At 37.4% G+C, this 23484-nt stretch overlaps 1 protein-coding gene across 2 annotated transcripts; it reads right to left on the bottom strand.

Moving 5' to 3' along the window:
• Positions 1–1250: 1250 nt before the first annotated feature.
• Positions 1251–12858, bottom strand: LOC133874252 (transcription elongation factor SPT6 homolog). Of its 2 annotated transcripts, none has more exons than XM_062312128.1 (17): positions 12610–12858; positions 12407–12499; positions 10946–11078; positions 10250–10322; positions 9976–10129; positions 9774–9903; positions 9429–9678; positions 9124–9330; positions 8910–9035; positions 8407–8793; positions 8192–8302; positions 7300–8079; positions 5516–5657; positions 4257–5431; positions 3193–3402; positions 2051–2540; positions 1251–1918 (listed from the first exon to the last, which is right to left on the bottom strand). In XM_062312128.1, exons 1-17 carry the CDS (start codon positions 12638–12640, stop codon positions 1449–1451), a joined length of 4962 nt encoding a protein of 1653 aa, XP_062168112.1. In that variant the 5' UTR covers positions 12641–12858; the 3' UTR covers positions 1251–1448. The 2 variants fall into 2 exon arrangements, with proteins under 2 accessions (XP_062168112.1, XP_062168113.1); XM_062312129.1 differs by having other exon boundaries at positions 9976–10126.
• Positions 12859–23484: the final 10626 nt, after the last annotated feature.

Genomic DNA, 23484 nt, shown 5'->3' with positions numbered 1-23484 from the left:
CTCATGTGAGGTGACCTTATATGAGTGTGTCATGTAAAAGTTGTGTAAATCTTGTTGTGTATGAATCACAACCCAAACTTGCGTAGAGAAGAGAGGGGAAAAAGAGAAAGCGAAAGCAAAAATCATTTATAAATAAATGAATAAGAAATAAGGTGGTTTATATTTCTAAAATCATAGGCTTTTTAACTTGAGATGTTTTAAAGGATGCTTTTTATTCTTGTTTCTTTTTTTAAAAAAAAAAATGTCTTGAAGTTTGATGTTATATAAAGATGACAACAGTTTTGAGTGTCCAATATTTCGAATTATTTATTAATATTTTTGTTTAAAAAACACAAAACAAAAGTGAAAAGAAGAAAGGCTTTTTGTTTCAATCCAAACACCAAAAAATGAGAAAAACATTTTCTAGATGTTAATTCGTAGTAGTAATGGATTTATTATAATGGTGCAGCCAGGATAAGTTCAAAAACAAGTTAGAAGGCCAATAAGGTAGGAGCATCTCAAAAGAAACTAATTTTTCTTTTTCTGTCTTTCTGTTTTTTTTTTATTTTAAATAAAAAAAAAAAAAAAAAAATACACCTACACTCTTCAAATTACTACTCACCCAATTTACAATGTTTTTCACATTTCAAAATGTTACTATTAGGAGTGCAAGCATGATTGACAAAACGAGCTATCGTGTCAAGTTCGAATTGATCCAGTCGACTCGACAACCTATTTAAGCCAACTCGAACCTGACCCAATTAATTAAACATGTTATAAACGGGTTGACAGTGAGTTGACCCGTTTGTAAATGTGTCACAAACAAGTTAAACGACCCGAACCTGTTTAACATAAACCCAAACCTTATAACTTCATATCAGATTCGTGAATTATGTCAAAAATTACAAACCCTAGGTGTAAGGTGAGCGAACTCAATTCGGTTAAACACGATTCAGTCTTAATTTGAATAATAAATGAGTCGTTTGTAAACACAATAATATATTCGAATATTAAACAAGACATACTCGTATAAATGTTTGTGAACGCAATAATATGTTTGAATACAAAACAAAACATACTCGTATAAATTTGACCCAACTCAAATAAGCTTATATAAAATCTATGATAGGGACTCGATGAAACTTTTAACTTATAAAGAACTTATAAAGTGAGCATTACAAATTAGGTGATAGTTTGAGGAAATAGATGCAGTTTTTTTAAAAAAAAATAAATAAAATAGGTGAAAGGAAAAGCACAAGTCCAGCCAACCATTTGAACAAGATGCTTTTACTAATGTATGAAAATAATTTATAAATAACTAGATACAAGCGTGAGGGTGATTACAATCAATTCCATCACTACCCGGGAGGCTACGAGAGGTCCAAAATAGGACCGGTAAAGCTGCTGTCATTTCAAAACATCCGTTACTTACTAGTTTGGAAAGAAAGTTTATTAAAGCTTTACGTGGTTCACCAACCTCCACCACTGCTTCCAGACCATCCATTCCCAGGCTGGGACTGTGCAGAACTCTTGGGGGCGGGGGAGGGGGAACTTCCCCAACCGGAACTCCTATTATCAGGAGCAGCATCATTTCCACCAGCAGCACCCCAATTTCCTCCGTCAACACCACCACTTCCATTGCCCCACCCACCGTTGTCACTGCCACCTCCACCACTACCACTACCCCAACCACCTGGGAAAGCCTCCCTGCCAGGAGAATTTTGAACTTTAGCACCTGGAAAATTCCCCCAACCATCTTCCCCGTCCTTGCTAACTGTATCCCATTTACCACCATCATAACTCGGATCCTGTCTCTCCTTGCCGGAACTATTTCCTCTGCTGCCGTTATATGAGCCTCGACCACGCCCACCATACGGCCTAGGCACCCCACTTGGATGCCCATCGCGACCACCACCACCATTTCTGTGATCATTTCTTCCTGTAAAACCAAACACACAAAAGTCACAATTTCTAGATAAAGGAACGGCACCATAACACAAAACAGAACCAAGTGTTGATGCATAAAACATAGAAGTCGCAAAAACACATTTGATGTTTCTGCAGAGTTTACCTGTTCTAGAACCAGGAGTAGAAGAACGATCCCTGTCGTAAGACTGACCTCTCCAACCATCCTCATTCGATGAACCACCCCAGCCACTACCCATGGATGCTCCTGATGAGCCCCCAGTTGCAGGGCTTCGCATTGGCACCCTAGCAGCAACTGATCTCAGAGATTGTGCTGACTGAGGATCATCAACATGTCTCTGGAAGTATGCCACAAGCCGATCAATGTCCTCAAACATCCTTTTCCGGAACTTGAATCCCTTAGGATATAGACCAACATATTCATGGTGTGGATTTGTACTCCTTATATAAGTCAAGATAAATGTGCCTGGATGCTCATGAGAGATGCCAAAACAATAAACTATCCTCATAGGATACTCTGATTTCTCAATCTTCAGGAGTTCATCAACTTCTGCTTTTGAGCCCTTCTTGAACTTGCGATAATTTAGCATTGACTTTAAGTGAGACACTAAGGGATCAACATATCGATCCATTACCTACGGTTTCATTCAGTGAACACATAGAAAACGGTTATCAGTTTACCTCTGCTAAACTCATATCCATAAGAGTAACATCAAGAGGCACAAAAGCTCATGCCCCCACCCACCAAACACAAGAAGGATACAATATTACTTGGCTTCAAAATCATTTTTTTATTCAAATGTCTATTTGTCTACAAATTTGTAAACTAAAGTATTTTGAGCTGAATTTTTTCTTACCAGAATAAATACAACTCCTACAAATTTGATAAATATATCATCTACCCATTTAGGAACGAGAACTAAAAACCTTAGGACAGTTAAATGCATTCCATCTTTTCCTTGATAAAATTCTAGATGTTATTCTGTGATTAGTTCTACACTTCTACTCATTCAAGACAGAAGGCGTTCCAATTCAAGATAGAAGGTATTCCAAAATAATACATAAGCTGATTTGCTAGGTTATGTCAAGCAGATTCAGCTCGCTTTGAGAAGCTCCTGAGATCAGTTATCAGAATGCCCCATTAATCAAATATACATGTTGTACAGATTACTAGTCAAAAAGAAAATATCAAGAAGATTCAGAACTTTCAGCACTTTGCCATCATCATAAATATCATAAATAAAACACAACTAATCAGCAAAAAGCCCTTTGAAAAACAATACTTACCTCATCCAAATCCTCAAAAGTGTCTTCCCCAATTTTCAATGTCTTCCCAATACGAAGTAAGCTTGTGATGTCCTTGTGCTCCTTTCCACCTTCGACTATGTCTTTCTGAGCATAAACTCCGTCATAAACTTTGAGAGTTAGAGTTAAATGAGAAGGCCCATGACGACTGGGACAAATAATACTTTCGCCAGGATCCTTGTCAGACAAGAACTGTAGGATATAATGGAGGAGAATTTAAAGTCTTGCCAATATAAAGGGAAAGTAATGACACAATAAAAGGACAACTATATTCTCGTAAATAAAATTATATCTTGGTCCCTTCAAGAAATGGTACAGTATGATTTAAATATTACAATTCAAGTAAAATCAAAGCTCAAAATTTTAACAGATAAGACTCAAAACAATTTAGAAATATCTTGAGCCATTTAAATCTGAAAAGTACAGTAGAATTTTAGTCTTCAAAATCATTATTAAAAAAACAAAACAAAACAACAAAAAACCTCAACTAATCAAGTGAATAAATAACACTTATTTGAACAAAAGCTTTATCCTTACAATGGCACGCAGAGCACCTACACAGAAAATACAAAATCCTGTGGAACTAAAATAGTACTCGTTCTACACTAAATCCAGAGCACAGGCTCAGTTTAATTATTTTTTTTTTATAAGTTTTTAATTAACAAAGTCACCGCCATTGTAAGTATAATTTTTTTTCAGAGAGAAAATTCTGAAACCCATAAGTAGATGGGCATGGGTTGCCTTTCTAGAAATCATTTTTTACAGATTTCAAAGAGATCACGGGTAAACCACTGTTTTCCGTTTTCTTTTTCTTTTTTTAAGGAATCGGAGATTTTATTGATAAAGGGAAGAAGACTCATGTACAAAAAGAGATTTCCCTGAAAATCACAAACAGTTGACACCACTTCCCTCACATACTCAAGATTACTGCCTGACGAGTGCAAGAAAGCTCTGCTCAAACCTCCTATGGGGTCCACGAGTCTACATAAATAAGCATACAGTCTCATGCCCATTGGATATTAACAAAATTATTGTTGATAACATACCTCCTTTGCTTCATCTAAGGTTATATTCTGGAAGCGAGGGTGAACAATCATCCTTGGCTTAAAATGCTTCTTTGCAAGCTCCTTTTCTTTGCGAGCTTTTTCTTGCTCACTCTGTAGCCTGCTCCGGTCTTCATGGTAGTAGGGATCAAGGTTTCTAGCATATTGATGTCGATTACTTCGCATCTCACTCTCTCTAGAAACGAGGAAAACCTGATACCTGTTCTTTTGAATCGATTTAATCTTGCAGGTGACAATGTCACCCTCATGTAGCCTATCAGATAACTCAGGACTCTCCCTCCAGTCATCTGAATAGTCTTCCTTCATGAGCATCCCGGTCAAACCAGATTCAAGCACGCAAATTGCTTTTTGAGCTTGCACCCTGCGGACTGTGGCTTGCACAATTCTCCCTTCAGCAAGGGTCTCCTCGGTCTCACCTGAAATCATATAGAATTCCTCATCTTGACTTGGCTCTTCATATTGCTTACGCCAATCCTGAAAACCCTGCATTAGTTCCCTTTTTATGTCGTAAAAAGTTTCTCTCTTATTCTCACGATTCTTGCCTTTAGCATATGCATCAACATCAAGGATTCTCAAAATATTAGGCCGGTCTCTAACATGCTCTATTGCCATCTCCAGTGCATCGTCATCATCATTCGCATCACCTCTTATGTCCTCGTCATAAACATCTTTGGCCAATTCTTGTGCAAGGACATAAGACTCTGGATGTATTCTTGTATCATCCAACAAATCAATGAACTGGCTGCTGCTAGCAGCCAATCCACTCCGCCGGACACGCAAAAAACCTACCGCATTGACAAATACCTTTTTACCAAGTCCATGCACTGTGACAAAGTCCTTTCGGGTAAAAATTGCCCCAGCTCTTACCAAGGACCTTTGTAGAGATGCTGCCTTTCTGGGTCCAAGCCCAGAAATGAACTGTAAAGGAGCAAATAACCATTCATGGCTAATAGCCAAATTAATGTCAAGGCCCCCCTGATTTGTGACGTCTACCATAACCTGTTCAACAATCCCATACTTCTCATCTGGGGTGAGAAAGTTCTCTAGTGAACTAAGTTTCCATGACAAGATCTCCCTTCCAGGACCACATAGGGTAGCAACCATTGCCAATGGATTTTGCAAATATCGCCCAAGAGCGACAGCCCGCTTAACAATGCCTGACAGGAGAGAACAAAATCAATTAAAGAAATTTAAAAGAACACATTAAGGGAGAGACAGGAAAAAGGTAACAAAGTATGTACCTGACTGTCCAGGTAGCTGGTCAGATGAGATCCGAGAGTTTTCATAAAGACGAGGTAAAGATTCATCACCATACACAATGCTTAGCCCATCCATCTCATGGCCAACATCTCTGGGATTTTCCTCCACCATCTTGAAAATAATCTGATAAACGCAAAGTGAAATTAAAATAAGACCCCGTGCATCAAATGAGAAACAAAGAACATGAAGTGCATTACTGATTCCAAACAAAAAGAGATTCATAAAGTGTCACATAGCAATGGAACTCAAGTCTATGGGAAGCAAAAACACATTTATATAATACCCCAAAGGTACAAGGAACACAAATGAAAATAAGAAAAGGAAGAAACCAAAAGGAAGTGGTCTATGTTATTCAAGGATGCAGACAAAAATTTATTAAATTCGTTTACACTGATAGCAGAAGGTTTGGCACCTATTACTCCATCTGTATACAACAAGTCATATTCTAGGAAGCTGAAGTGAAAACTAGTAACAGCAAATGTTAGATTTCAATTACTGAACGCTAGAAAATCTAATCAACAGGAACAACACATGACATAAGTGTCAATGTCATTCCTCTGTCCCAGTGCTTATTAATTGACATAATGCAATCTATTACCATCTGACCATGTTAGAACCATTAGAGAATCAAGAATACATCCAAACGTGGAAACACAACACATACAACAACATGAGATGCCTTTTTTTCTCCGTAAGTACTCAAATTACATTTTTTTTTATAAAAAAAAAAAAAAAAAAAAAGTAGAAACAGGGTACAAGAGGATCCCCAAAAGTTAGTCTAAGATTAAGGAGATCAAGGAAATCAAAAAAAAAAGAGCAGTATATACAGCCCAAAGCAATCATCCCATCATAGTCTTATAGGACTCCCAAGCTTTCCCTTCCATCAAGCAAGCAATTTAATAACCATTGCATCACCCATTGCACCCCAAAAAGTGAAAATAGCTAAGCCCATTGCTCCCAGGCAACTCGAATGTGGATAATGATTGGTCCACTGATTTTCACTAGATTTACACAGACAACACCAACCATCAATAATCCTCTCCCTCTTTCTCAGATTGTCCACTGTTAAAATCTTCCCTAAAACAGCTGATAAAACAAAGAAAGTAGCTCTCAGATGCGCTTTAACACCCATATACTCTTCCAAGGAACATAACTACAGTGAACCCTATCAAAGCAGCATTATAATAAGAACATACACTGAAAACAAAATGAAACAACAGTGGAGCATTACATATTTCACATCAGAAGTTGCAAAACAAAATAGCTTTTTGTTTAAAATAATATTAATGAAAAAAAACCACTATCATTGCTTAAGTATTTAGGTTTTAACTCTTCGGAAATTGGTGGGGGGGGGGGGGGGGGGGAATCAAAAGCAGTACTGCGTGGATCCATCCATCTTTACTGAAGCATATAAACCAAAGCCTAAAACTTAAATAAGATATATTTCTTAGACAGCAGTTTTCATTTCAGTCGACAAAAATTGGTGGAGCAATGCTAGAAATATCTTAAAAGAGAAAAATCTGACAGATCCAGTTTAGGAAGAAGGGAAGACACAAGAACAAGTGCACATTGCATCTCACAAGCACAGCATAAAATGCTAATGATAACATAAGAAAGAGTACCAGAAAACTACGAGATCCATGAACCACTGAAGCAACACAGGGTGCCAAAAGTCCCAGAGATATGATAATGCTTATCATCTAAAGAAGATTAACCCAACAGTAAGAATTCAGTGACTGCCATGGAAAGCTAAAATAATGCTCACCTCATATATATCCTCTTTCAGGCGAGTACAAGACAAATTGACAGCTCCTAAAACAACAACATGTGGTTGGTGATCCGTCATGAACTTCAATACTCGTTCCTGGTCATTTTTCTTACGTTGCTGGTCAATAACATTTTGAGACCGCAAAGTGAGGGACCCAGTGTAAAGCACATCCAGAACCTCCCCTGATGAATCTAACATCACAAAAGTTGTTGCTGGCTTTCCAGGGCCCCAACAGCAAGCCATGACCCTTGGTGCAGCTTCATCGTCTGAGCTAATATCGGTTTCCTTCCGTTGATACGGTCCCACTGAAACTTTATTCCACAAAACATTCCCATACTCCATAAGTAACCAGTTTTTGGCTCTACTAGTTAACAAAGATCTTGCTTCTTTCTCCATTGATGGTAGAAGAAAACCAAAAAGTGCATCCTGCAATATCAATTTTCTCTGCTCATTCCAAAGTTGAGCAGATTTACTGACTCCATCACTAAGATAATACTCGTTAAAGTCACTTATCAACTTATTCAAATCCTCTTCAGGCATCTTAATAGTAACTTGAAGAAGCTTCTCCTCCTCAGCCTTCTGCATAAGGAGCCATTGTGCATCATCAAATGCATTTAATGGCTTCTCACGCAACCACTTTACCCCTGCAAACTGATGGAAAGAATCTATTGCCACATTCCCATCAGGTGTAGGACATGTCGACACCACAGCATGATCCATAAAATTGCTACGAACATGCTTCCTAACACATGGCTCGCAACTTATCTCCACAGCTGCCTGGACAAGTCACAGAAAATCGTCAGTCAAAAATTACAAGATGACCCTATGATCAAGCATCACATACAGAAGCTTTAGCATTGATGACTATGGATGACAACAACTAGCATACCATGTGCCTAGCTCCTTTAAGCACAGCTTGAGGTGTCTCAAACATAGCACATGTAAAGTTTGAAGCCATCTCTTCTGGTGTTTCCTTAGGATCCTCCAACTCATCATTTCTCTACAATTCCAATGAAATAAGAAACTTAAGTATTCATTCACAAGAACAAAAATAATAAAAATAAAAATAAAAAATAAAAAATCCAAGAAATCAGATTAATTTACCATCTTTTCTAATGACAGCTGCAATCCAAATTGCTCAGAGCTGTAACCAAACTTGCTTGCAACCTCCCATAGGCCAGCTTTACCGCAAACACTATATAGTGATCTCCTCTTAGGCCTCTTGTATTGTCCTTCATCCACACCAACTTCACCCGACGGGAAATGCAAGTTAAATTTGGAGTCCACATCATCAACCTCCCTTTCTGATTCTGCTGCCTTGAGTGCCTTCATAATTGATTCAAAAAGTTGCTGATTTAAATTGAGTCTTGTTTCATCATATACACGTCGAGATTCTTCCTCGAATCGCTTATTGTAGTATGATTGAAGAGCACTCTTTCGCTTCAGCAGCAGTAGCCACTTTCTGTCCAAGTCTTGAATCGCCCAAAGTACCTTCATGTAGCAAATAGAAGTTATTTGCTGGTTTAGTCATGCTCTTAACTAGACGTAAACTTTATGTCTACAAGTGCAATACACTATCCAGTTCATTCCATGACTAGTACATTTACCTTGTGCCACTTAAGAGTGGGAGTCCTCTCATTCTTATCCTGAATATCATCATCAACTTCAGGTTGCTCAGGATCTTTGAATAGGCTTAGGCACTCCTCCTTTCGATACATAGCGATAAAGGGGATCTGAAGGCATGAAGAAAATGCCAGACTAATAAGATAAAAGTCAGATCAAACAAAGAGCGGATACCAATTTAGATAAGAGAATACTGACATCTAACTTCTGCACATGCAATAGGTCCAAAAATCTCATGATATCATCCTTGTTAATAGATAGATCCCAGCCATCCTTCGGAGTCCCCCTGCCTCTCTTGCCAAACAATGGTATCGTACCAGTTGCAAGTTGACTATGTATCCAGGTGCTCTCTTCATCTATGCTAACTTCATCCAATGGAGGGGAACCAGTGTTTTGTTCGGTTATCTGCCAAAATATATATATATATAAAAATATTATTTATCACATGAAAACACCTAGGTGACGTATGGAATAAATGTATATCCCCTAAAGGCATGTCAAACCTGCATTCTCTCCGGAACATCAAGCTCCCGAATCAGGTCATCCTTCTCTGTCATATACTTCTCAGACAGAACAATTGGTTCAAATTCATCTTCAAGTCTCCTTTCCCTCCATTCCCCAGAATCTAAACCTTGCTTACGGAGCTGCAGGAGTTCATCAACATCACCAAATATTTCATGAGCTTCCTGCAAAGCAGACGAGGAAACTCCAGGTGCCCTCCTATTCCCAACTTTCTTTACCCGCTTCCCTCCTCTACAAGAGTCAATTAAGTAAATAAGTTGCTTGGTTAAACAATAGGACATGTCAGTTTTAGCAGAAACGCACACACAACACACTATGAAATATACTTGGGAGGAGCTCCATGCTCATCTTCTTCATCAACAATAAAGTCTGCCATCTCATCCTCTTCACCAATGTCTGCATCCTCTTCATCTTCAGCTTGTTCCTCCTCTTCACCAATGTCCTCAAGTGGAGGACCTACATTATCACAGCATATAGTAAGTCCACAGTCAATGGGCACATAAACCGATCCTTTTTAGAAGACAATACCTTCATCATCACCAAATAAACTACGCTTAAGCTTCTCCTCTGCAGTTCGCCCACTTTTACCAGTTCCAAAAATTTCCTCCTCATCAGAAAACCCAGAGGATTCCTCCTCACCAACCCCCTGGGCTTTTTTCAGACGCTTAAACTTTTTGCTCTGCTGAAAAAGTTTCAAGAAAAAACCTTGAGACATGAGCTATAATACTTACATATACCTCTCTAGAAGGATTGAAAACAATGTTAGAGGATGAAATGAAAAGATATCAGGAAAGTTCACAACCTTCCGACGAGGAATAGTAATATTGTTGTCCTCCAAGAGCTCATAATCATCTTCATCAAGTGTATAATTCTCTCTAAAAAATTGGAAATGTAAGTAGTTAGAAACAAGAACTTAACCCAGCTAGGGTATTTCAAAAAAACCTAAGGAAATGATGAAAAAGATTTGCAATTTATTTTTATTTTTTTTTATAAGAAAGAGTAATATCATTAAAAACGCAAAAAGCGCAATCAAGTACACAGGGAGTATACAAAAAAGGCATCTAAAAAGAAAAAGGAAACAAAACAAGGAAATCATTAAAGCTAATCACTAAAGGTGCGAGAAACGCAGCCGTCCAAGAGTACAAAGAATGAAAGCAAATGGAAATGAGCTCCTCAATGGTTCTTTCTTTGTCCTCAAACTGTCTGTCATTGCGTTCCCTCCACAAGTACCACAAAAGACAACAAGGATTTGCAATTTATAAAACTTTCAAATTCATTAGAGGGGAAAAGAAAACAAATATCATATCAACTAGCCACAAAGTTAACATGTTAGATCCAAAAAAATGACTATCATTTGTTTCTATCGGTATCAATTACTAAAGACACTTATTTATCTATTCTTTTTTCTTACAATTTCCCATGCAACAACAGAGTCCATTTCATAAAAAGGAAACGTGCATTTTCTAAAAAGTTAACAGCTCAAAGAAAAGAAATTCACTTTTTCTTCCTTTTCTTCTTCTTCTGCCTCTCCTCATCACTGTCTGCCCTCTCCTCTTCATCTTGGTCCTCTTCTTCATCAACGTCATCCAACACTATAAATCCATCCTTCTCATACTCATCCTGCCCTTCTTCTGCACAATGAAATAATTTTTTTTAAAAAAAAAAAAAATAGTCTCCACCAGAATATTCACGTCGATAATCTCCTAGAGTGGATAACCCAGCTAAGAGTCCCAAAAAAATAAATGTTGAATTACTTTACAATAGCACAACATTATCAACAAATAAAAATATAAATAGATAAAAACGTAACACAGGTATTACTAACGGCCATGTAGTAAAGATATGAACTTGGCCTTGACCATACCAACTAGAATATAAATTTTATGGGTAAACATGAAAGCATCATGTATACATGTTGATTCGTATCCAAAAGAAACAATCAATTATAAAGAAGTATTAGATGAAACTTCAAATAAAAAAAGTTTCCAGACTGCAGTCATACCCACAAATGCTATCCAATCGAAAACCACAACTGAAACGTTAGTTGACCACCAACTGGAAATTATTCCAAGATGGAATATATTATGTCAGGAAAATAAATTTCTGAAATCAATTCTTTCCCAGAAACTTCAAAAGAACTATGTAACAATGTCATCAAGTCTAACCCATTCAAAGCTCAGTGTTAGGGAAAAATAAGACTTGGAATCTCATGTCTCAACTAAACCAACAAAAAAAAATCCACAGCTCACTCTCAATTTCTGAGCTCTCTTGTCCAAAGTAATGAAAACCTTAAAAGCCTCTCCCTAAGCTTCTCAACAAACAAAACACCATTACCGTTTTCCCATCATTTTCGTGCCCAAAATCCATATTGAATCCAAACCCGAGACCGGTATTGGAATACGTTTGGCACTGCAATTTTGCCACCAAAAGTGTGATTTTAAACCAAATAGCAAAAAATGTATAATTTGGATTGCGATTTGAAAACATACAAAAATATGTGTTTTCAAATAGCAGGCAATGGGTGTATTTTTTAAAAAGCACGAATTTTAAATCTCTATTTTTAAATTGCAAACCCAAACAGATATTTATAAACAAATCTTAAAGTGTATCGTTTGGAGTTCGTTTTTAAAAATTAAAGGTTAGAAAACATGGAAAAATCTACATTTCAAATCGCATGTCATGGGATTCATTTTTTAAAAAAATTGTACGATTTTAAAGGTCCGGTTTGGACTAAGATTTTTCGAAACACTTAGCTGTGTTTTCAAATAGCACCTCTTCAAACCACGAAACCAAACGGAGCCTTACCCTCCATGCAACCGAACGACCCCTAACTCGAACACTAAAACCCAAACCCACCAATCAATCCACTAGAACCGAACGAAAACAAAACGTAAATGAAACCCAGAGCCCCAAACCTCAACAAATTTAGGCCTAGAAATTGGAACCCAAAAGCCCTTACCGTCTTCTTCATCCTCCTCATCGTCATCGGCATCGCGGGCTGCGCCTCCATGGATAGGTTCCCTCTCGTCCTCCTCTTCGACTTCGACCTCATCTGCGTCCGAATCCAACAACAACGGCGAGCAATGTGAGAAACCCTGAAAACTCTAGGGCTTTTTAAGTCGAAGAAAAGAAAGAGAGTCTGGGGGGTTTTCGAGGGCTTACCTTCTTCGTCAGAAACTACGGTTTTTCCCATTGTTGTACAAGGAAACTAGGGCAACGAAGAAGAAACTGAGAAAGAGAGGCAGAGAAAGAAGGCAGAGAAAGTCTGTGACTGCTTGACAGAATCCGAGCGAAGCCCAAGAAAGCTGTGTGAGAGAATTGCCAGTGAAGGACGAAGCGAAGATCTGTGAATTCGTACGCGTGTCTGTAAGAGAGAGAGAGAGAGAGAGAGAGAGAGAGAGAGAGAGAGAGAGAGAGAGGCGGTTCGAATGTACGAATAGGCGAGCGACGAGCAAACAATCAAAATATAAAAGGTTGTTTATAGGGGAAAATTAATTCCTCTTGATCAATTGGGCAAATCGTGTAACATAACACCATGTGATGGACAATTTCTTCGTCTTTTCTATTATTTTTTTTATTCAATGTTATGGATAATTTTGGCGGACAATTATTTACATGATTCACGAATTCGATATAAATATATACGGAATCGTTGAAATTATGAGGTTTAGATTAATTTAGTTCAGAACATAAACGAGTTAACCTTTTTATTTTTTTAATAATTTAATTTAAAACAAAATTAAAAATATAATATTTTAAGATAATGTGGCACAAAAGCTAACATGACACTAACGAAAGTTGCAAAAATGAATGGAAAAGTGATGGAGTATTTGATTTTAAATTCAATATTGATTTTTAGAAAGTGATGGATCAGTTTCAAATCGCGCTCCAACTCAAAAATTTATGATACATTTACCCTTAAAAAAAAAAAAAAAAACACATACACTCACACAAAACCTCCTAACCCTAACATTATTTCACATTTTCTGATTTTCTCACCTCCTAACCTTTCAACGGCACCGTCCAACTCAAACTTGTCTCCACCACTCTCTAGACTTCGGCGCCGCCAAGCCCGTCGTCTCGTCTCCGTGAGTACATCATCTCTGACTTCCCCTCTCTTGATCTCTTTTTTAGCTCAAATCAAACTTATTATTTTTCTGATTAATTCTATAATGTTGTTGAAATTTTTGTTTTTGATCTGTTCTTTTAATTGTATGTGTGATGGATGCCTAGGGCCTCAGCACTAAGCCACTAACGTTTTTGGTTTTTTCTGAACCTTGAGGAAAGCATTTTTTTTTAGCTCCCCGATGTATTACCTGAAATGTTGAATATGGTTTTCCTCTCTCGAAATGTTGATGATGATAATCTAAAGGCTTGTTTCTCAAAACATTCGCGAGTGGCCGCCTAAAACATTCTCAAAACATTGTTTATCCTAGATTTTTTTTCAAGTTTATTTTTAAAAAAATAATTAATTAATTAATTAAACGGATCGAGACAGACAAGTCGTGTCAACCCGGATCAGTCGTGTCATGTCAGGTTACCAAGCAAATTAGTATGTCGTGTTTGAATTTAAGATGCTAAGCTAGCTAATCGTGTCGGGTTCGAGTTGGCTGGTCAACCCGAACCCAACACGCTAACTTGTTTTGCCCGCCATCACAGAGTTGGTCACTCCACATGACATAGTCTTGGAGAGAGAAAATTTTATTTCCTTTGATCAAGTATATCTATTAATGATTTTTAAAGGGGATTAAGGTATAAATATAGATTTTTTATTTTTTTGGTATCAAGACTCTATTTGTTTTGGTATAAAATATTTTTCGTAGAAAAATGTTTTCAATAAAATCATTTTTTCAAGAAAATGTTTTCCGCTGAAACTATTTTTTGGCGTTTAGCGCGTACAAAAAATCGCAACTATTTTGTATATTTTCATCTGAAACCTATAAAAATCAATTATTATTCACAACATAGAAATACTAATATTAAATAATTAAAAATGTGGTGGTTCGGGGGTAGCTCAGTGGTGGTCCGAGGTGGCTCAACAATGGTTCGGGGGTAGCTCGGCAATGGTCCAATGTGGCTTGGTTGTGATCTGTGATGGTCTAGCAATGACTTGATGGTGGTTCAGCGATTTGAGAAGAATAAACTCGAACTCAAAAAATGATTTATGAAATTTAAAAATAAAAATCATTTTCTAAAACTAAATAAACTTTTTTGGTCAAATCGAAAATATTTTCAGTTTGACTATTATTTTCGGTCATACCAAATACCGAAAAATACGAATAACATTTTTTCAGAAAATATTTTGTGCCGAAACAAACGAAGCCTAAGTCTGAGCTTGAATTAAATTAGAAAAAGTACACTTACCTCTCTCAAACTATCGTCTTATTGTCAATATTTCCTCTAAACTACAAAAACAATGTTATTGTCCCCCAATGCCAGCAAACAGACAAAAATGACTTTAAAAAAAAAAAAAAAAATTAAATAAGATAAAAATATCCTTATAAATTCGACAAAAAAAATAAAAAATATATATAATAATAAAATAATAATAATAATTCTTTAAAAAAATTAAAATGACCCCCTTGGTTTTTCATTTCTTTTTCTTAATTTTTTTTCTAGCTTTTTGGTTATAATTTTCAAAAAAAAAAAAAATTTAATTTTATGAAGGGTATTTTTGTCATTGAGAAAACATTGACATTGTTTTGATAGTTTAGGGGTGGCCGCACGACCACTTAAGCCTGCTCTGGGGTGGCCGGCAAGCCACACCAAGTGGGGTCGGCGGGCCGCGTGGCCACCCCCCTCCCCCAAGGGGGTGGTTGCCTTTTTCCTTTTTTCTTTTTTTTTTTAATTAAAATAAATAAATTTTTAGGTTTTATATATTTGAATTTTCAATATTTTTTATTAAGAGTGACACGTGTCATCATACTATTAGTGCTAATATGGCACACTAATGAAATTTATCAAATGTTTTGACGGAATTCGAATATATGAACTAAATTATTATTTTGGCCTACCCTGAAGATCTTTAAATTATTTTTTATTTTTTTATACCATAGTGAGCGATTTATAATTTAGGCCAACCACATGAACTGATTTTGCATTTATCAATTTTTTTTTTTTAGTTCAAGTCTTTTTAAAAAAATATATTTTTTTTGGTTTTTATTTAATTTTTCTTTTTAATTTTTTTTTTAAGTTTTTAATATTGATATATTTTATTAATTTTTTTAGGGCATTTATATCTTTAAACAAAATTTAACATCTAAAAATAAAATATTCCATTCAATTTAACAAGATTCCCTAACGGCGGGGAGTTTTCGTAAGTAAATAGTTGTTCGATGCGATCTGGTGATGAGAATAACAGTTCATGGAGACATGTTGACAGAGGTTGGTAGTTCACAGGAGAAAAATGTAATTACCCCATTAAATTTTGATCATGATCTTTGTAAATGCCGAATTAACAGTGGCTATGCACGCTTAGATCATAGATCCCTGCAAAAATAGCCAAAACATTAGAGTGATGCATGGCCAAGGGGGGAGGGGGTAGCGGCACCACCTTCGATGCTTAAGTTAGTAAAAGCATGAAGGTGAAACTGAGAAAATAGATGGAGATTATAACATGAGAGCATACATGGTTTGACCTCCTACTAACCTTATATAGGCTAAGTACAGCTTTGGTCGTGTGCTTTCATAAGGCAATTTGTAATTAATCTGCCACCCTTTAATGAGTTGTCATTCCATTATTTTCGTTATACGTTGCTTTCCATAGTGGATTGCCCTTCTTTATGTGTGCTTCAAGCAAGTTATGTTTGGGCTGGTTGTCCACTAGGTCAGTGGAAGTGTGGGCTTCTATTCCAGTAGTCTCACATTCCCTTAGGCTACTTGTGTAATTAACTGTTAGTGCCGAATTAACAGTGACTACGCACGCTTAGTCCTTGATCTGGAATCCCTAATCTAACCTCCTATTTACCTTATATAGGCTAAGCACATCTTTGGTCGTGTGCTTTCATAAAGCAATTTATAATTAATCTGCTACCCTTTAATGAGTTGTGTTTCCATTATTTCCGTTATATGTTACTTTTCACAGTGGATTGTCCTTCTAAACGTGTGCTTCAAGCAAGCTATGTTTAGGCTAGTTGTCTATTGGCCGGTTGGAGTGTTGGCTTCCATTTCACTAGCCCCTCATTGTTGGGAATTAGTTTAAAAAATCATATTTGCGCAACAAAAAATAACATTCCCAAGCCAATATCTAACTTTATGAGAAATAGGTGAAGAAAAATGCTATTTTAAAATAAAAGGTTAAACACCTTTTTATCCCATAGGTTTTAGCAACTTTATTTTTTTCCCCATCTATTTCACTTTTGATCTGAGGCGGTACCTCGTTTATAGGCATATACCTAAATAGTACATTCGTCCATCTGCCGTCAAGAAAACTAACGGAATTTCCTGTCAAGCTACTCAAAACTAGACACATGTCATATAACTTATTAATAAATTAATAAATTTTAAAAGCATAAATGTAAAATCAAGAAAAAAAAATTAATTAAAAAAAAAAACCTTCATGCTTGAGCCACCCCTTTGAGTCAATGGGGTGCTTGGCCACCCCCATTTTATCCAATGTGGATGGCCAACCATCCCAATTTTGGTCTATGGGGGAGGTTGAGCCACGCCCAGGGCCAATCTGGTGGTGGCCAAACCACCCCCAAGGAGCCAAACCCCTACCTTCTCTTTTTTTTTTTGGCCTTTTAGGGGTAGTCAAACCATCCTCATGGGCTATGGGGTGGCTTTGGCCACCCTAGGCCCATTGGGATAGTTCGGTCATCTCCAATGGGTCAAACCCCTACCAAATTTTTTTTTTTTTTTTAGGTGGCCGAAACCACCCCCAGGCTAAATGGGGGTGGCCACGCCACCCCCAAGACCCTTGGGGGTTGTTTTGGCCACCCCCAGATCAACCTTGGGGGAGGTTTAGCCACCCCCATAGGCCAAAATGGGGGTGGGCCAAAAGTGTGGCTCGGGCTACCCTTTTGGTTATTTATTTTTAGTTATTTTTTAAATTTTTTTCTTGATTTCTAATTTTATTTATTTTTTTAATAAGGTGTATGACATGTGTCGAGTTTTGATTGGTTTGATGTGGAATTTCGTTAATTTTCTTGATGAATGTACTATTTGGATATATGCTCATAAGCGAGGTACCGCATGTGATCGAAAGTGAAACCAAGGGGAAAAAAAATAAAGTTGTTAAAACTCATGGGGCAAAAATGTATTTAACCATAAAATAATTGCAAAGGAAAAACACTTACTTGAAGAATTCAGCAACTCTTTGGCTTTTTGGAAAAAACTTAAGAACGTGTGATCTCAAGGATTATGAGACCTTCAAATCTTCTCACCAATAACTGATGATAATCAAAAGCGTGGATTCTCAGCTTGCTTTTCAAAACTAAAACTTATGTTCAAGAGTTAACTCAAGAAGATTAGTTCTTAGTAAAAACTAAGGGGTAATTACCTTTTTCCCCTATCAACTACCAGCCATTGTCAACATGCCCCCATGAACTGACACCTTGACCAAAAGAGAGCATCCAACTACCAACTTTACACACTTTGCTCCCTTCCGTCAGTTTAATTCGTAAAAAGACATAAATGCCCTCAACTTTTTTAAACATATTAATTTTAATATTTTTTTTATTAATTACTGTTGGAGGGCATTTTGGTCTTTAAACCAAAATTAACGCCCAAAAATGAAATATTCCGTCCAAGTTAACGGAATTCATTGACAGAATGGGGCAAAGTGTGTAAAGTTGGTAGTTGGATGCTCTATTTTGGTCGAGGTGTCAGTTCATGGGGGCATGTTGACAATGGCTGGTAGTTGATGGGGGGAAAAGGTAATTACCCCAAAAACTAAAGAACTATTGCAATTACTATTTTACAAAAGCTACAGTCATATATATTTATAAGCTTGAATACTAGGAGAGTGGAAAATATAAAAAATGTGGGACAAACTGTAGTAGAAGTTCTAGTTGAACTACAACTCCCACTAGGTACATAACACATAGGCTAAGGATTAATTCTACAGCCCATGAGTCATCTGCTATCCCTTTGGGCTTGAGTTTTATCCCAAAGTCTAATCTCTCATCTTGCATCTCATGCATAGTTTATCTCTATCCCATATTTTTAATAAATAAAAACAATCAGCCCAACAAATTAAAAGCCTAATATGGGCCCTGTTTAATAAACCCCTCCCCTCTCCTCTCCCCTCTCCCCTCTCCCCTCCCCCTTAAGTCCCTGTTCCCCAAAATACGGTCCTGCTGCGGTTTCAACTTCCCAAAAAGCAAGTTTTGAATCTTGCTAAAAACAATACCCATTTTACCCCCTACATACCAAAAGAGCAGAAAACTTTACTATTACTCGCCTATCAGCTGCAGCTGCCATCACCCCCGCATACTCTCCCCTGTATCGAGAAAACCGCTTCCCTTCCATAAGCAAAACCCATAAAGCTCCCATAATCTACCCGATTTTGCTTTATACACGGCTTCCGCTTCACTGGAACTCACAAATTTTGGTGAAATTTCAGAGTCAACAACCTCTGCATCAAGCTCTTCATCCTTTGAGAAAACCCAAAAACCAAGTTTTGAATCTTGCTAAAAACAATACCCATTTTACCCATGAATTCCTTTCCCGCCTATCGCCCTTTCCATCTCTCACATCACTTCATGCAGGTGTGAATTTTCACCTTTATCCGAGACGTGATTCTCCACGTTTGCAATTCTCATTTCCATGCACAGTGGCCAGACCCGAATGCCCCTGAAACTTCTGCAGCTGATAGTGTTCCGGACTGAGCGAATCCTTCCTCCGTCAAATCTCTCACACCCCTGTTAAGGTCTACCTGTTGCAGCATGCCTAGTAGTCCTTCAACCACCCAACGGCAAGAAGATCATTTACGCCTCAACCACTCTTCGATTCTCGGCCAGAGACCGTACGATCCGCTCCAGACGGATTTCACATCGCCCGTCCTTTGAATCTGCTCCCCCGAGACTCCGTGCAAATCAACCCTTTTGTTTGGATTTTCGCAATCCTTCTTTATTTGCCTATAAACCGATCGAAGTTTTTCCACAATGCAGCAACATCCGGTGTCGGTGCATATTGGGTCGATCGGACTTTGGTCTACACGGGAAGCTAGGTGGTTTGCCTCCGGCGGTGCATGTCTGGCTCGACGGTCGTCGACTTCTACAGCCACGGGTCCAACTACCAGATCACGTTCCAAGGTGTGCAGCTAATTTATTCTTTTCTCCTTTTCTCTTTCTGTGCTACTTGTTTTTCTATTAGACGTTTTGCTGGTTTGTAACAGTGTCTATGATTTTGGATGAGTTCCATTTTTCTCCTTTTGGTTTGGTTATCAAGCTTGACTTCATAAAAAAAAAAAAAAAACTGTCGAACAATGGTTGGTCCATATAAATTGCTTGACTCTGTAAATGTAGAACACGAAAATAATGCTACAAGCTAAGATTATATGTTTAATATTGAATTTATTGGGGGTGTCTTGGATCGATTAAAGAGTGGGTTTGATTGTTTATGCTTGTTTCTCTTGGATCGTTGCAACTCTGCATACTATTTTGTAGATATCTAATAAAAGCTGCTGTTACAGATTTCCAACCCAAGCTTTTTGTGTCATTGTTGAATGCAAATGCAGATAAAAGAAAGAATTAAAATAATAAAGAAATGCAAATTACAGTTACTTAAGTTAGTTGGATTCACTGCCGCTGATCTGCTTCTCTAGTTTTTTCTTTGTTTTGTGTAGGTCTGGTTTTGTTTGTTGTTCTTTGTTCTTTGTTTGTTTTATTGGTGATGCTCTGTTTTACCCTGAAGGTCATGGGTATTTTTTTTAACAAAAGTAGCACCCTAAATACAGCAAATGGAAATACAGGATTCACATAGCCAACAGTAGGTGTTGAGTGTAAAAGATTTTATGAGTAGCTATTGTACCCAGAGCTAGTTTTCTCTAGCCATATTCTAAGGGTCAGTTGCCTAGTTTTCTCCAGCCATATGAGTAGCAACTATGCGTTTACACCAAGTTGGGTTACTTATCAATTGGTATCACGCTTTGAAACTTAATTTCTCGGTTAACTTAAACAATGCAATCACTTCAAAACAAATTTATAATACTTACAGTCACACAGGGAGCAAAAGTATAGTGAATGCCGGTTGCCCTAACTTCAAGTGTTGTTGCTTCCCCAATCTTTCGAACCAAATCTGCATCCCTATCACGAGTGTAAAATTATAAGTGGTTCTGAATCTACAAGACCAATAACCTTGCATTTGGCTGCTAAGTAAATTTCAAAGAATCAAAGAAATAGAAATAGGTTACCTGCTACATTTCTTTGCCATTTAGCTTCCACAGTAATGAAATCTCTCTTCTTCTTTCTTTGTTCTCTCTCTCTCTCTCTCTCTCTCTTTTTTTCTTTTTTTTTTTGTCTATATTTCGACAACTCAAAGATAAAAACTATGCTGGTTGACAAAAGGGAAAGCTCATTAACAGAGCTCTCTCTCTCTCTCTCTCTCTCTCTCTCTCTCTCTCTCTCTCTCTCTGAATGGTATATGATTTGGTTCAACATCCTCCTCTAACTCTCAGAGAAAATGGCAAGGTAAATGTGAAATTATTAACGAAACAAATGGATGAATAAGTAAATAAGTTCTTCAAAGATGTGTCTGTCAAGAAGATTTTTCTTCTTCTTTCTTCTTCTTCTTTTTCTTTTTTTTCTTTTTCTTTTTTTTTTTTTTTTTTTTTTTTTAATTTTCTTTTGTATTTTCAGTTTACGTTTTCTATATTGGGTATGTCCTGAATACAAATTGATTTTCGTTTCTTTTTTTTGCCTGTTTTTATTTTGTTTCTGCTTTATAATTTTAGCTTCTGGGGTTTATACGGATTCTCCTTATATTGTTTTTTTTTTTAAATGCATGCTGGGTAAATTAAACTATTTTGTTTTTTTTTCTCCTGGATTGAGTTGTGAAATCTCTAAGTAGTTTCTAATTTGGGAAAAAACGCATATGTCAGACACGTTGATTCTCTTGCTAGATTTTACCTTCTGAGAGTTGCCCATTTGGGAAAATGTTGGATGTGAAGCGTGTGCATATTAAAGTTTTTGTCTTGTGGTTGGAGGCAATAGTAAAGTTTCTTTTCTTTTGTCAATATTTTGATGAGTAAACAGATATTTGGATGTATTTTGAGAATCCCATTTCAGGCCTTTTTGTCTATACCCCTGTAGCTAGGCCTTGACATGGATGCTGATATCTGAACTTTCTTCTTGCTCTAGAGTGCATTAATATCGGTAGATTTATTGGAGTGTTCTGGATGATGATTAGTTTTTGTTGGACTAAATCTTGCATAAAAAAAAATCATTCTATAGTTTATTGTAGAGGAGCAATCATGTAAAGGATTTAACAAATATCATTCATTCGAAAATGACACAGTCTAACACATACAATTCCTAATATTTTTAACTATTATATTCTGTTTGTTTTCTAGTGTTGTTAATATATTGTTTTATATTCCGTTTGTTTAATAGCTTTGTTCATTCCAGCACCCACGGTACTTCTTACGCCCACGTCTGACAATTAAAAAGGTATGATGCTGTTTCAAATTTAAACGGTTGGTCATCGGTTTTAAACATTGTGATGTGATTTCCTGTTGTCATCACTTTAACATATATTACATTGGAAATTGTTGTACATGTATATCTCAACATTTTCATAGATGTCATATTTATCTACCCCACGAAAGTCTCCAAGGAAACACCCGGTACCAGCCAAGGCCTCCACACAGTCAAGACCCCGTTCCTCTAAATGGAACAAAGAGCATGAACTGGCACTTGTTTACGAACTCTTGGACCTAGCCACAAAAGGTGTGCGGCAGTCGTTCAAGGGCCATTTTGGGACCATCACCGAGAATTTGAACAAACGTATAGAAATGGATGGCGTTCACTACAGTAAGGATCAGGTGAAGAAGAAGATAGAGAACTTGAAGAAAAACTAGAAGGAATTCACAGACCTCCTCACCGGACACGTTGCGACGGGTGTGGGTTGGAACGAGATGGACAACACGGTCGCGCTAGACGAGCGCCAATGGCAACAACTGAAATCTGTGAGTATCTCATTATCATTTATTGTTTCAAAATATAAACTTGTCAAACTTTATTCATCCTCTAACACATTCATGTTGTGTTGCAGCAACACGGTACAAGTAAATATTACAGATTCAGGAACGGCGCACCTGCAAACTACTCCCTCATGAACAGCGTCTTTGGAGGGTCAACTGCAACTGGTCAATACAGACATGCAAGCACACGGTCCCCACCGGAAAGTTCCGACAGCGACGACATCGCATGCGTCGACCTGAACCTTTCACCAGCCATAATCGACCTAACTGACCCCCAACAGCCTCCCCCACGGAGTCACAAGAGGAAAGGTAAGAGGGCTGCTTCCCCGACAAACCCCTCGCCGGATAGCAGCAAACGGTCATCGCAAGGAGAGGCGGTTTTGCATGGCCTTAAAAAAGAATTTTACGATATCGCAGATCACATTGAGCATACGCTGATAAAGTCTGAGACGATTGGATCCGTTGGGAATGTAGGTTGTAGCACCGACGGTAAACGAGAATGGCTCTTTGACGCAGTCAGCATAGTAAACAAATTGGCCCCTGAGACTGGATTGAATACCAGTCAACAGCGTAAGGCATGTGAAGCCATGATGACAAACAACAGCATCGCGAAGGTGTTCTTAGCGATGACAGAAGATTGCCAAATAGACTGGCTCGCGACTTTCATTGACGGCGATGATGATTGAGCCTTATTTATATTTCGTTGTTTTGCATTTCTCTAGACATTTTAAATTTTCAATGTTGTTTGTAGTTTGGCTATGTTATGACTAACAAGAACTATGTAGGGTCTCATTTTCAAGTTTATGATATTTATCCTACATCCTGCTTTCTATTTCGTTATTTTGATATTTATCCTACGTCCTGCTTTCTATTTCGTTATTTTGATTAGTTGT

Source organism: Alnus glutinosa, chromosome 7, assembly GCF_958979055.1.
Source record: "Alnus glutinosa chromosome 7, dhAlnGlut1.1, whole genome shotgun sequence".
In the NCBI taxonomy this organism is placed as follows: domain Eukaryota; kingdom Viridiplantae; phylum Streptophyta; class Magnoliopsida; order Fagales; family Betulaceae; genus Alnus; species Alnus glutinosa.
Note: the sequence above shows the minus strand (reverse complement) of the source record. Positions and strands in the feature narration are given on the sequence as shown.